This window comes from Aptenodytes forsteri, unplaced genomic scaffold (assembly GCF_000699145.1).
Source record: "Aptenodytes forsteri isolate BGI_AS27 unplaced genomic scaffold, ASM69914v1 Scaffold88, whole genome shotgun sequence".
Taxonomy (NCBI): domain Eukaryota; kingdom Metazoa; phylum Chordata; class Aves; order Sphenisciformes; family Spheniscidae; genus Aptenodytes; species Aptenodytes forsteri.
The window spans coordinates 2,079,254-2,094,131 of NW_008795948.1; the positions used below are offsets into that span (position 1 = coordinate 2,079,254).

General features: G+C 37.6%; 1 protein-coding gene across 1 annotated transcript in view; it reads right to left on the reverse strand.

The window, feature by feature from the left end:
* Nucleotides 1–7,490: 7,490 nt before the first annotated feature.
* Nucleotides 7,491–14,878, reverse strand: part of MSANTD1 (Myb/SANT DNA binding domain containing 1) — a 38,312-nt gene continuing 30,924 nt past the window's right edge. The window contains 1 exon segment of the mRNA XM_019473683.1: nt 7,491–8,534. Coding sequence (XP_019329228.1) covers nt 8,294–8,534 — 241 coding nt within the window. The 3' untranslated portion in view covers nt 7,491–8,293.

Genomic DNA, 14,878 nt, shown 5'->3' on the forward strand with positions numbered 1-14,878 from the left:
ATCTTTCTTATAAGCCCCCTTTAAGTACTGATAGGCTGCAATAAGGTCTCCCCGGAGCCTTCTCTTCTCTGGGCTGAACAAGCCCAACTCTCTCAGCCTTTCGTCATAGGCTTTTATATCTTTTTTTTATATATATATTATATCTTTAATCTTATAATTCAAAATTGCCTGACTAATTAACCTGCCATGGCCTTGCTGCTCCGTTTAAGCAGTGTCTTCTGTCCCATAGGGCTCATTTAAGCAGAGTGTCTTCAGTCCCATTGGGCTTAAAAATGTGTATCGTCTAGCAGCTGAATTTACATGTTCTGAAGAAGCACTGTATATTTTTGGTGCTGTAAGGAAAAGGGATATCTCAGGGAGGCATTCCTTGTGGCTCTAAGTACCATGCCAAAAAAGTCATCATCATAGTCAGCAATAGCTTCTCACAGCGAGCAGGCTCTACCCTTGCATCTAAACAGCAAGCTGCATTAGGATGATGAGTGACCTCTCCCACTGCTCTACTCCTGTCTCCCTTTTTGTCCTCTTTGAAGCCATTTTCAGTGTGGCTCTTAGGTTCACACACCGTATAAGGGTGGCATATCAGGACCCTGCTGGCTAAGTTTATTGCTAAGCACATTTCCTAAGTGATGAGGCACAAATGTCAGTATAAAAGTGCCACTTATATCCCTAAACCTCAGGAAAAACATGCTAAGAGTTCTCCAAGTTCACACATGATTCCATTAAAAGAAACGGAGTGCAAATGAGAGCCTGAGGCACTGAAGAGGTGACATGAGTAATAGACAGAGAAGGTGACTTTGCATATTCCTATTTAACATAATTCCCCTGATAAAAGACCCTGGCTCCAGGACAGACTATGCAGCATTAAAGTGTGGAGGAGGGATCCTCTACTCCCAGTAGTTAACCCTGGAATCAGAGAACGCATTTTACCACCTCTCCACTTGGCATGTGACAAAGTCAAGTCCAAGCGTTTTCCCATTTCCCAATCCAAAGCTTTTTATCTCTGAACTTTGGAGAAAATAGTAGGTCCTTTTGGACCAAATTCAGACTGTCTTTAGGATCCCTGCCAGAGGCACTGCTCTGCTTGTGGTAGTCTCTTCTGAAGTTCAGCTGAAGAGGCATGACATGACCACAGTGACGCTTAGGTCCACCTTGGAAGAGGCGTTTTTGGTGCTAACGGCTTCCATACCTAATAACGCAAAATGACAGGATTCTGCCCTAGCTCTCAAATCTGACTTAACTCGGGCTGACTTCATCTTCCTCTGCCTCATAACTAGATTCCGAATGGCTTTTAAGATTAGAAGATACCTGCTCATTCTGGGTAAAAATCATCATGATTATTAGTATAAAAACTCATTAAGATATACCTACATAAAGTAGAATAATTTCTTTGTGCTCCTCAAAACTTTGGTTTCATTTAAGACTAGCCTTGCAGTTATTCTAAATGACCTTTTGGAATGAAAAGAAATGGTTTTCTCCATTATGTGCATTTGTTAAGAGTCATTTTGGCCTTGACAGCACGTGTGGAAGTCTTCTCAGTGCCCTCACCACCACTTCTTAAGGTTCCTCTCAGAAAAAGGTTAAGGTAAGCCTCCTACTAAAATTTCTATTCCATGGTAAAAGTTGAATGTTGATGAATTATTTCTTTGAACCTGTGGCAGCCAACGTCCTCTTTCACCTTTTTAAGGATACAATATTTGTGGTGGCCGTTTCATGAGCCAGGTGATCCAGGCAGTTCTTGCTGAAATCCTGGTGATTATGGCTGATCCTCCATAAATATCCTTTTCTTGATAATTGGCTTACTCCAGTTACTGCCTAGCATAACATCCTCGTTTCATCTGAAATAGAAAATTAGCCTATGCTTTTTTTCATAAGCCATATTATTCTTCAGACTGAACCCGAACCACATACCTTACACATCAAGTATACTTTCTTTTTATTTGGAGTGGGCAAGACAAGATCACAAGACTTAGCTGTGTCTCCAGCTAAGAGATTCAGAGGCATAGCTATATCTGGAGACAGATGACTGACTATAAGGACTATCAGAGAGGAATTTTCTTCTAGCCCTGAAGAACGCTGCACCAGTGTTCAGGGAACTTAAACTTTCACTAGGCACCATGCCACTCCTGATGTTTTAGCACACGGGCTAACTGTCTTCAACTGAAGATGCTGGTACCCTTCTGTAAATGAACTACAACGCATGTGGGATGTTGCATGGAGTTGTTCATTGCACAAATGAACACGAACAGTCAGATAGTCACACAGAAGGAAAGTCTACTTAAGAATAAAGTTCTTCAACGTATATTGTACCTTCTTTAACCACCTTCCTAACATAAGGTCATGCCTTATTCGCATGAGAACGCATAAACCAAATCACAAGAAGTTCTTGCCAGCAAGAAGACGTGAAGCAAGTGCATAATTTCTGGTGTAATCTGTATTATGCCGTTTCAACTGCGGTGAAATTCAGTCATAGTTTTTACTGAATGTTAACCAATGTGAACCAGCTCTAAATAGGCTTAAATCCTTGAATATAGATGAGATGTAGATTTAAACCCTATGTGGACAGTTTTATTTTTGTGAAAGATTTAACAGTGGTGTATTTCATCTTCATCTAGTGAAGTTCCAAGTTAAGCTAACTGAAAAAGAAGTATATAAATCTTATTCATATAAGTTTAAAGAAAGTATACCATTATAGTTAACACCACACAACTTCATGTGAGCAAGGTTTTATGCATCCATAAAGGAGGTTGCATTTGATCTAATTATATTGAATTAAAGACAAATTATAGTTAAACCTGTAGGGGGAAGAATGAGGATCATGGAGAGTTTTGAAAGTAGTTTTAATTAATTTTCTAAATATGTTTACTTGGCAGTTCATAGAAAATTGATATTCCTATAGCTTCCCTCAGTGAAACAAGCCTTCCTCAAGCTGTGATAAGTACTTCTCAACATTTAAGTATGTAGCAAATTTTATACCTTAACTAGTATGCACCAATTCCTTTTTTTCTTGCAAGGCATAGCAATCCAGAACTTACCCCTAAGAGAACAACATACAATCAGGAAGTCAGACTTTTGTTGAAAATGTTACCAACACATTTACAAATCCAAATTCAGATATATATGGTTTAACATCTTAAACATCTTCAGAGTTATTTGCCAAATTCTTAGAACCTGATGGAAGAAGTACAGTTTAAGAAAACAGAATTATAAAAAGATTCATTTTCAGGTGACTGAAGGCAGCTACTTTGAAAGATATTTTTATATGAGCTACTTTCTTTAAAAAAATATTTCAGTACTGAACAAGAGATTTGGAATACAAGCAACACCCTTCACTACATTGCAAATATTTTACAAAGACGTAACTTTCAACCAGGATCAAACTGAGATCTTATCTGTGGTAATTAGTCAGCTCTAGATAACTGGATGTCGTTCACTGCAGATGACTGATCTGTTTTTCAAAGAACATACCTGAAATTATTCATCCTTATTAGAAATGTGTTCCAATAAAACACCGTAAAATAAGCTGTAGGAGAATGAAAAATTTCCAAACAGAAAAATTATTCATAGAAAGAAAATTTCACCCCAAAAACAGCAAAGTAATTTAAAAGTTTCTGTTAAAACACTAAAAAAGATCAATACAAAAGTTTAATGATGTAGTCTCAAGCTTGCACACACAGGAAGTATGCTACCATAAAATCAGGGGAAATAGATTAGCAATCTAGAGACCAGATGGTTAGTATTTACTTGCTGACATAACACCGCCAAATGTTCCTAAATTTCTTTTCCAAATTTGCCTTTCACATTACGTTATCAGCATAGGAACTGATCCTGCAAACATATACATACACAGTTCAATAAATTTACTCATCTGAGTAGTCCCATTAACTTTAGTACAAGAGACTATTCACAGAACCAGGCTGTCAACTTAGGGTAAGTCTACAGACTTGTAAACTCTTTTTGCCTGCACTGAATTGGACAGACTAAGTCTGGAAAAATAATTTAAAAATTCTGTATGTTTGTTTTTCTGCTGGTTTTGTACTTTGCAAAAGAGATAGCTGTTTATGGAGAAAATGATAAAAGACATTCCATGTCCATAAATATATTGCCTGGTTTTGTGGATAACTGTTAAACTTGGCAGGGCCTGAAATAAACTGAAATCTTAAAATGCTTCTCCAATTTGAAGTCGAGGAAAAAAAAAAATACTTACAAACTATTTTAACCAGCAAATCGTTACTACCAACATGAGAAAATGCTGTCTAATTATAATGGAATCCCTCTACAAATTACTTAACCCCTCTAGTTTGCGAAAAATATTTTTGCTTCGAAATACTTGTCCAGAGACTTATTTTTCTCTGGTGGGAAAAAAATGTCACTACTTGCTGTACGCTATTTATAACTGGACTAAGTTATCTGTAGGAGCTGTCTATTCAAAATATACAGAATTTCACTAATGTTAGCTCTTCATATTCATACCATAACTTTTCTCCTTCAGCATTATGTTTTTTCTTCCATTTTCACTTTCCTGTCTTTTAAATTGTTGTGTTCCTTCTCTTCCCTGCAATTACTAGCTTTGTTTGGAGGCATTTACTTTGCCCCTTTGCCCAACGTATTTTTTTCCCATCTTTCCTTTCATCACAATCCGCTTCTCCTCAATTGCTTGCATGTTTCTCAATGTCTCGTTTTCTCATCTGCCTCCCCAGTTCCTTTTCATTCTATTTTTACATCACTTTCAAAGTCACCTGCCTCCGGGCAGTGTATTTCCTCCCCTATTTATGTTTTCCATTTGCACCATCTGTGTGTGTATGTGTAATACAGGCACTTCATTTAGTGAAAGTGATATCATACTGTGTTGGCCCCGTTACTGCCCTGAAAATAAGAAATTTGTTTTCCTGTGCTACAGTTTATTTGTTGATCACACTTCTAGAAGCCATGAAGGAGTTCCTTTAATGTCATAGTTACATTGATGAACTTGAGTAACCCCTGGTCTGCTCTCCTTGAATACTTATTACACTCTAAACTCCCTACTCATACAGATACAGAAGCAGTGTCTCAGTTTTGCAGCACCAGGAATTCTACCAAGCATTTTAATTCTAGGCAGGTCTTTCAAGTTATAATTAGTCTGAATATCTCAAACATTCAAATATCTTTAGCTGCAGCTAACTGTCCCATATAGATGAGAAATCTCTGCCTACCTTAAAAAAAACCCAAACAAACAAACAAAACCAAACAGAAAAATCACAACCTATTTTTTCAAGTAAATGTTCAGTCTTTACTAAAACAAACAAAACAGCAGCAAAAAGAAACTATGGGTAGGTAGGGAATTTGACAAACCTGTTGTCAAAAAGCATTAGAAAAATTCTGTCATACATGAAACTAGTTATATTTGTCTACAGCAGTTCACTCTGGACAAAAACAGGGCTAGAACACATAATCTGGAAGGATGGGAATAAAGCTTTTTGTTAAAGAGATGAGGTTTTAAAATTGAACTTCTAATTTAACTACTAAAACCATGTTTTATGTAGAAATAAAATCTCACAACCTCCAAAAAACACCACTTCCTTTAATGCAGTTACGTAAGACAGTGTTCAGAGTCTCATCTAGAACGCTGTATATCATTCTGGTCATTCATCTTTAAAAAGGATGGACTCAAAGAGCAAAATTAGCAAAACAGTCATCAGAATAATCCCTACCTTATAAAAGAGTGCTATTCTTCTGAAGAAGGGCTGCATGGGACGCAACCTCTGACTCTCAAGAGTAAACACTACAGAAAGCGGCAAAATCACAGTGTTGATATGAGAAGAAATTGGTATAAATCGACCAGAAATAATCCTAGAAGCAATCTTCCAAATTGCAACTTACCCGTCTGTAATGCAGCTCTTCTTAAAATTCTGGGGACAAAACACCTAATCCCTTTTGTAAATGTGTGGACCTGTATCTTAAAATGAATTATATGACATGGTTGCTGGTGATAGCAGGCAAGGAAATCAGTGGATTTCCTCCATTCCTGTGTTCCTACAGCTCTGGAGTTAGAATTCTCATAGCATGTAAGGAGAGGGGCTACCTATTCTACGGTACAAGGTTCAAATACGCTGCCATTGTTACTGCTCATTAATTGGATTTAATTGCTATAAGGTTCAAGTAGATAATATCGGTAAATATTATTAATTCCCGTGGAGTCAGGGGAGAGTTTCTTTATATCTTACTGTAAACAAGTTAAAGTGTCAGGAAGCACTACAACATGGATACATCAGCCTACCTGAATCTGTGACAGATCTACGTTTGGAATGTGCAAAACCATAACAAAGCACAGAACATATATTCCCTCTCTTATATGCCTGCATGACAATGCTCTTGTGAGTATTCTCATCACCTATATGACATTAGGAACAGTCCTGCTTTTACCAGTAGTTCTGCAGGCAGAGATATAATAAGGTTTCATGATTCTCTTTCGGATATGACTAATTCAATTTACATACACAAAAGTATTTGGAATTTCACTTTTGATAAATGTCAGCTATCACCCTATCCTTGCAGAATCAGACCAGACACTTGCCCTTTTCCCAGTCACCCAGTCACTGTAGTAAAGGTGGCGTGAAGGAGAGTTATTTCATTTACACTTCAGCAGCCACCATTTTCTGCAGGTTCAGTCTCCTACATTTGCATTATCCTGTTATCATGAATTAAACTCTGTAGGAATGGGCCACATTTACATACTTAATCATTCTTAATCTTCATACCTGCAGGATCTTCTAAGAAATATTTCCACATATTATTAATTTGCTTGGTGAGTATAACCTTTATCCTGTTCACCAAGCATAATTACAGATTAATTGGTTGGGTCTGGGTTTTAAAATAGTTTAGCTAACATTAGCTTAGGCAACAATATGTTAAATTATATAGGAAAATGCAAACACCTTCAAAAACAAAATTTCAAGAGGGGACATTATTTAACAGCGGGAATGGAAAATGGCCTGAGTTCCTAGTACTAACATTAATTCTATACTTTCTATACTTCCATATCTGAATCTAACCTTCAGTCTTGCAAACACAGTGAAAGCAGCAGAAATAGGTTTTTCAAGGAGAACGCAAAAAAGAAATGGTATATAGGAAATTCAGCTGGTGAATTTTTTAATTTCTGTTAAAGGTTATTTCAATGTCATATTTCACTGAAGAACCAAACACTTGCTGGTACTTCATCTTAAGGACTTCAATACAATCCTTTATGCCTCCAGCTCCCTCTTGCGGTGTATCAATGTTGATCTGCCTTACCGACCACCCCTTAAAACATCTAATTGCATACCGAAGTTGTGCCACCAGCAAATATTACTGCAGAGGTGTCGAATATTCTTCATGACTTCCATCTCTACATTTTGGGCATCAGTATAGGAGATCTTTACGCTGCAATTAAGAATTAAAAACCTTTGACCGTGGTTATGTCTCCCAGTATTTTTCACTGTTCCAAAGCATACTATCTGCCCAGCAATAATAAATAAGTTTCTTCTTTTTCTTTATTTCATTTGATAGATTATATATATATGTATATACACACAGTACAGTATTTTTCTTTTATGATAGAGAATAAATGATAGTTTTCATTGCTGGTTGTTCATTAAGTCAACAGATTCCAGTTAATGAAAAAAATTAAACATTTAATATCAAAAGCAACTTCAAGTATCTTCTATACATTTTAGTATTCAGTATATAGTAAGGTGGTTTGGGGGTTTTCTTTTTATATCAAAAGTGTATTTGAATAGACTATTTTTACCCTAATACTTTAGAGTACTATTCATATCAGGCATGGAGTTTAAAATGACGTATCTCATGGTCCAAACTAGCTCTTCACAAGAACCATAGGTCACTTGTACAATCACAACGTATGTTTCAAAACAGGGTTTAATCATCAGCAAAGTCAAGATGCAATTACCATGTTTAGAAATGCACTATTTCGTTCTCCTACAACAGGTCAAGCTATAGTCCTTGATGCAAAGCAATAGACACCACCACTGTTTGTAAAACAATACCTGACCTAGGCATAAATAGTACTGAAGTTCCCAGAGCTATTCATCTCTTAACCCTTCCGTATAAAAATAAGTCAACTTAGGCATATATTGCACTAATTTTATCATACTGGATAGCTCTCACCCTGCATTATCAGTTCTCTTCGCTTAACTAAGATTACACTAAGGTTTTAATTTCCATGGAAAACCTGGGAACAGGGCAACAGACACACATACGGTGTGCAATAAAGGGATATCTATAATATCAATAGTAATCTCAGAGGCATTCACAAAGGAAACTACACATTAGATTTGGAGATCATTTTCTCCAGTAGATTCATCATTCTCTCCTGTAACTGTAAGCTTTGAACTTGAATGATGTTTTGCTGATCCAGAATCCTGCGCACTTCTCTACAGGTTTCTTCCATAGCTCTACTCAACTTCTTTTGTTCTTCCAACATGGCCTCCATTAATTTTAGCTTCTTCTTTTGGAAGCTGCAGCTTTGCATTTTTCTTTTCTTAACTGGTCTTTCTTCAGCTCTGAAATGTGAATATTTGTTAACAATTAAACTCATATTTATTAAAGAAAACTATGTTAGAACCTAAAATTCTATACTACATTCTTGGCCAAGCTACAACCTAGTCCTATTTTTAAACCCCTCTGTGTTCTCCAATAAACTCCCCCTCAAGTTCATGCCAAAGCGTAAGTATTTACTGTATTATTGCACAGTGCTACAGACTGTAAAAAAAAAAGTTTTTAAATCTCGTTTTTAATGAGAATTTTCCCTGCAGAATACCAGACATTTTTTTTTCTTTTAATCTTGACATTTCTTACATATTGAATTTATAAACTGTGTTGGGAGAGACATTTTGCTCATCTGGCCATTAAAACTCCAATTCTAAAGCTGCAATAAGCATCCCATCGGGAGAAAGCGCTGCACTGTTATGTGTGGTGGTAAGTTACAGCTCGTTTTTTAAAGCATCATATCAGTAAGGCTGATCCCACTACAGCATACTGGTCTCAGTATTTGCCCTTGCACGGAGACACAGCAGTTGCACTGACCACTTACTTATATATTCCGTCACAAAACATTATAAACAACATAAAAGTTTAGCAGGATACAGCTTACAAGAGTCCCTCTTTCCTTACAGGTCACATTTTATATTTGCTTTGAGAGGCATTTGCCAGTTGCACTTTAAGATTTTTTTTTTTTTAATTAAATGTATTTGTCACAAACACAGGATACTATGGCTACCTTCTCCTCATATTTAGGTTAATGACAAGTTTTATCAAGTAGGATAGCTAACAAAACAAACCATACTTCCCTTCAAACTCCTCACATTTTAACGGACATTTCAAGCACACTATAACCCTCTGCCTATAGTTTTGTTTTCACTATAATATAAAGGGAAGACTCTATATTCAATATAGTAATTAAGTGCTATTTGGATTAAAAAAAAAGTTCTTCCAAAATTCAGAAAGACTATTTGTAGCCTTTGGATAACACCAGATTGCCAAATCCTAAGGCTGTCTATGCAGTCATGTTGATGTTCCTCTAGCAGAACGTCTCTAAGCTCACTCAGGGTATAAAAGTCAGACAAGCATGTATCAAATTGTACGTCCTCATCTGAAATCTGTAGAACTGCCATGTGCAATTGGGGTAATATTTTAAGAATTTCCTCTACGCTGCATCATGCTGAGTTTCTGTTTTAGAAGAAAGAGGTAAACCTAGCAATGAAGACAGTGCTCTCAAGGTGTGGAGTTCACACGGCCGTCCTAACTTGGGGTGACAGTGCAACACGTGAATTCAAAACCAGCCTGCACGGCATACAAGTTAGAACACACACACAGATCTGTTCCTCTTAACCTGTAATCTGAGAAAGACGCATGCTGAAATGTGAAGGAGGAAGAAAGGCAAGTAGAAGGCAAATGTGCAAGTGAACTACACATCTTAAAAACCTCCAGTTACAGCTGGGTAACTTCTTTTCTAACTTAACGTGACAGTCCACGTGTTCATTCACACTTTTTGTAACTCTGGACTGAAGTCCCCAACATCAAAGTTATCTGATGATGGGTCTTGAAGTCCCTTCACACAAACAGCAATCTCAGTCGTGTTCTGCCAAACGCAGTATCCTTTCTGGGTGAAATGCAATAACGAGGTAGCACAGTTGTGAGTAGTATGTCATGTCAACACCTTGCAGATTTCAAGACATCCTTGAATAAAGGTAACTTGAACTCTTGAGGAATGTGCTTTTATTAATGTGAAGAAGGGGAGGTCACTCAGCTGTGGCAGATTTGTATCATAATTTCATTCATGTTCTTACCCTACTTGACAGGCTTTGTGCAACAGTGACTGTGACATTCAGGTCTCTCAGCAAGAGAAATAAACAATCCTAAGCATCTGAAAGACTTAATGCAAATATAACAAAAAGACACAAGCCCCTTGACATTTAAGAGTGCAATGACCCAAAAAGGGTGAGATCTATGAAGAGAAACAAGTGGATTAAATTAAATGCTATTAAAATCTTAGAGGAAAAAATGTAGAATTGGTCTTGAGGGAAACTGAGTACTGTTTAGTCATTTAAATGTGCTGTCCCCCTGTCCACAGGTAAGAAAGAACAACAATCTTCCATTCTAAATGTACACTAACATGGTGAACAAAGACCACTAGCTTTCAGATTACCCAAGAATTTAAAGTTACTTGTACAATTCAAAGGGCTTTATCACCATTACACTGCTACAATGATGCTAAGGGAAAAGAGAAGTCATCTTTATGCTAAACAAAACTTTGGAAGGTATACAAAATGAACTCACCTTTGCAGATTCTATATATCATATTTGATTTTGGATATCAAATAAATGCGCATAAAATAAATACATGCTGCTCTGCTCAAACTGTGGGTCAAGCTCGCAGCTGATCACTGAGATAATCACAGCCAATCCTGTGAGAATGGGTCTTGGCTGGCAGCAAATTCTGTTTGCCCCCATTAACTCTAAGGGCCAGAATGATTTGAAATGTGGCTCTCAAAGAGGTCAAGCAAGTAGAAAAGGTCTACAGCAGTCCAAGGACAACACTGAATCTGTTATTCCAAGGTTCCCATCACTGCACTCACATTCACAAAGAATGTATGCTTTCTGAGAGACAGAGCAAGAAACTTTCTGAAATTATGTATTATTTTAGCTGAAGTCACCTTTTGAATTTAAACTTGTCTTTACAGAGGATTTAATTATTGAAAACTCGACGGATCTCTATCCTCTTCCCTATACAGTACTAGAATGTAGCTATGGTAAGACCTCTTCTCTGAAACAAGTAAGAACTAGCTCCTAAAGCCACAAGAGGGCTTGCCTCTCCCTATACAACTAGAATGTAGCTATGGTAAGACCTCTTCTCTGAAACAAGTAAGAACTAGCTCCTAAAGCCACAAGAGGGCTTGCCTCTTGTCAAAGTAAGCCCTGGTGAGAATGGTCCTTAATAAGGAATGAGAGAAAATCTGAGGCATGTCAGTGGTACTGAGCTGCACTGAGTACTGCGTGACTTTCTTGGCAACTGTGGCTGCCATTTGGTTTTTAATTTCAATCAGGACCAAAAAAGAAACATGAAAAAAGGAGATGGAGTGATTTGGATTGAAAGATCTAAAGCCTTCTTTTTAAGAGAAGAAAAAAAATCTTTGAGGTGTTGTCCTAGAGTCTGTACAGGATTTTATCTGTTCTTCAGTTAAACAAATGTGGTCCATCAAAATCCTGTAAGACATATAACCGTATGTCCAAGACAATAACTGTCTTGCGCAGCTCCAGAGAGGAAAGAGAGGCAAAACGTCTGGTCATGATGGCAGCTACCTGGGGAACTGTGTCAGCAGTATCTGCAGTCTGCTAATAACTGAGAAAGTACCCACTGACAAGTGCTTACTCAAAATTGGGTTTCAGCACAGAGAAGTCCCCCCAAAAGCCAGGGCACAAGGATTCTTCAAAGTCTCCTAAGTACTCTCTATGTTTGTTTACAATTAACAAACAAGACTTGGTAATTAGACAGCCTTGATTGAAAAGAAATACTTATTTCAGACACCCCTAGCTTTGGTGGTGTTTCCAATCTCCTTTTCTCTCCAGCCGTAGTGACTATCAATGAGAGGGTTTTATGATCACTCACAAGTCCATAGTAAGGACTTGGAATTTACAATCCTCTCTTCTTGCAGAATAGCTCTTGAAGAAGAGCTCTTGAGAAGGGGCCTACAAAAGAAGGATATAAAGAATCTAATTTATGAGTAAAGAACCCTCGGCAACATGAAACAATATAAAACATCCAGTGATGCCTGAAGGAGTTATTTGAATACTGAAGTGTTTCCTCTGATACTGAGCCATCTTTCTTGAGAAGTTCTAGGTCTCCTAAGTAGCACGCCAGAGAGACCTCTCCAGTGTCAGTAACTTTTTATAACAGAAAGTCAAGAGGGAAGCAGGGATGGGAATATGGGTTCAGCACTGAGTAACCCACCAGCATCAGTATCCTCAGATAGTTTCAGCTAGGAGTATGTCTAGTTTGGCAAGCTATAGGCATGAGCATGAGAAATGATCAATGTCTGCTGTAGCAAACACCAATCGGTTCCTGTTGCTGATTCTCCATGTTGCATTCCTGTGCAGCCAACACCTCTGTGACAATAGGGGTGCAAAAGATCCTGACAGCATCCACAGCCTCTGCCAAAGCAGCATCTCCACTCTTTGCCAAGCCTAGTCTCTGAAGGTAGATTTTGAAATCTGGAGGAAAGAGGGGTGTAGGAAATCCAGGACCTCAAATACAGTCTGCTGATATTCTTGGGCCTCCAGTGTCTACGACAGGGATCCTCCAAGAGAAGTGGCACTGGTATTCCCCTGACCACACAAACGAAGTGTGGAAGAGCTCTGGCACTGGGACTATGTTCCAAGCAGAACCTTGCAAAGCTACTTCCACACTATGCTCTAGTGGGGGAAACAAACCAAGGGAAAGAAAACGTTCCGTCTCATCTAGGAGGCTGAGCAGAAATGACAGTATGTATTGGGGACCAGGGGGAACAAAGCAAAACCTCCAGGTATAATTAGGCAAGTCTCAAACGCATTTGCTGTCCACCTAAGATCAATTTAATTCACCAATTCATCAATTTCATTCAATTAAAAGTTCCTTGATTGATTGCCTACACTCACCCAATAAGGCTCATTTCAGGGATATGTGTGAATAACTAATGAAACAGGAGTTGAATACAAACAGTAATCTGTCTACCAAAATGTGTTACCTCCACAAAACCATAAACAATTCTTCCTTCCTGACTACTTCATGGCAAATGGGCCTCCAGTACCATTGGTTTCTGGAATTTATGGCTTTCAACTACTAACAGCTGTTTCTGGTTTGGTTGTGCTTGTTTAGCTACGTACAAATCTGAGTAGACCTCCGTAAGCCACATCTTTATGGAAAATAATTAACAATGATCTGGAAATAAATAATATTAATATTAGAGATGGCACAAAGATCTTCAGAGTTTGAGGACTGAGAATCAGGCAGCCTGGATCTTCTGGTAAACTAGGCTCATTCAAATACAGCCAAATGCATTCAGGAATTAATGAGGCTCATCCTTGAAGTAAAGTGTAGAAAAGAACCACAAAAATGGCTTGGAGGCTGGGCAAAGCATCTTGCTATGATAACAAGTCTGCATAATGAGTTAAGATGCACTACCTAATGCGCATAGCCTAAAGCCCAAACTCCTTTGTAGATGCTGCCCATTCAGATTTTAAATACCCATGGCATAATTTTAGAAAGATTAAAGGCTTTGCCAAAACTGTTATTTCCTGAATTAGCATCCTCACCAAGTTTTAATGCACTTCTATTAAACAATTCATAACTTGGTTAATTCATGTTACCAATTCTTACTCTTTCTCCATGTGTAAACCTTCTGTACCAAATTATTTAATCTACATTTAAAAACTGAAGAATACCAAAGAAGGTATGATCATGGTACACAACTACCTTGAGGCAAAAAGTGAAAAATACTGAAAGGGTCTCCAATATAGTGAAAAGAAAGATAAATAGAAGTAACATCTGAAAGTTTAATTCACTATATTCACATTAGAAACAAGACACTGGTTCAAGTAAGGGATTAATCACTGGAACAGATCCCTGTAGGGAAGAGTGAACTCTCCATCTTCTGAATATATCAGATCTAGGCTGGATATCTAGTAAAAAATTCCAAGAGTCAAATGAATCATAGGAACAAAGAAGTGGAGGACAACAGAGACATGTGGCTCTTGAGTGCAGTAGTCCTCTGCTGAAGGGAAGCATGTCACAGAACCCCCTCCGTAACATTTCTGGGCTCCACACCAGAATAAGTGAATTCAAATACATGGATGGTATTTAACTGGAAGTCAGACTAGATGATATGGGGGTTTTATTATGGTCTATTAATCCATGAAAGTAACTCTTTCACCCCCATTTTCAGTACGATAGAAATGGCAGAACAGATGAAGTCTGAACGACATTCAGGGTCTGTATAATTATGTTCTGTCATTATTTTAACAATGAAAATAAAGACTATAAATTAGCCCATAGGGTGAAAAAACAGTGTTTTCAATTAGATAAAAAGTCATTTATAGTGGCGTCAGGAATTTTGATTTTAAAAGTTTAAGCTGCAGTACAAGACTTCACCACATTGCATTATATTATCTGACCATAATAGAGTAATTCTATTATTGTCAGATGTTTTATGGACATTGCAGTATAATACAAGATTTGTTGAAGCCCAAAAGCAGTGTTAGAACAATACTAAACAAATACCAGGCGCCCCATTAAAGGGAAATAGGCATTGCAAAGGTTTTTCTCATCAGCAAATTGCAACAAAATAAAAATTAATTTTATCCCAAGTTAATT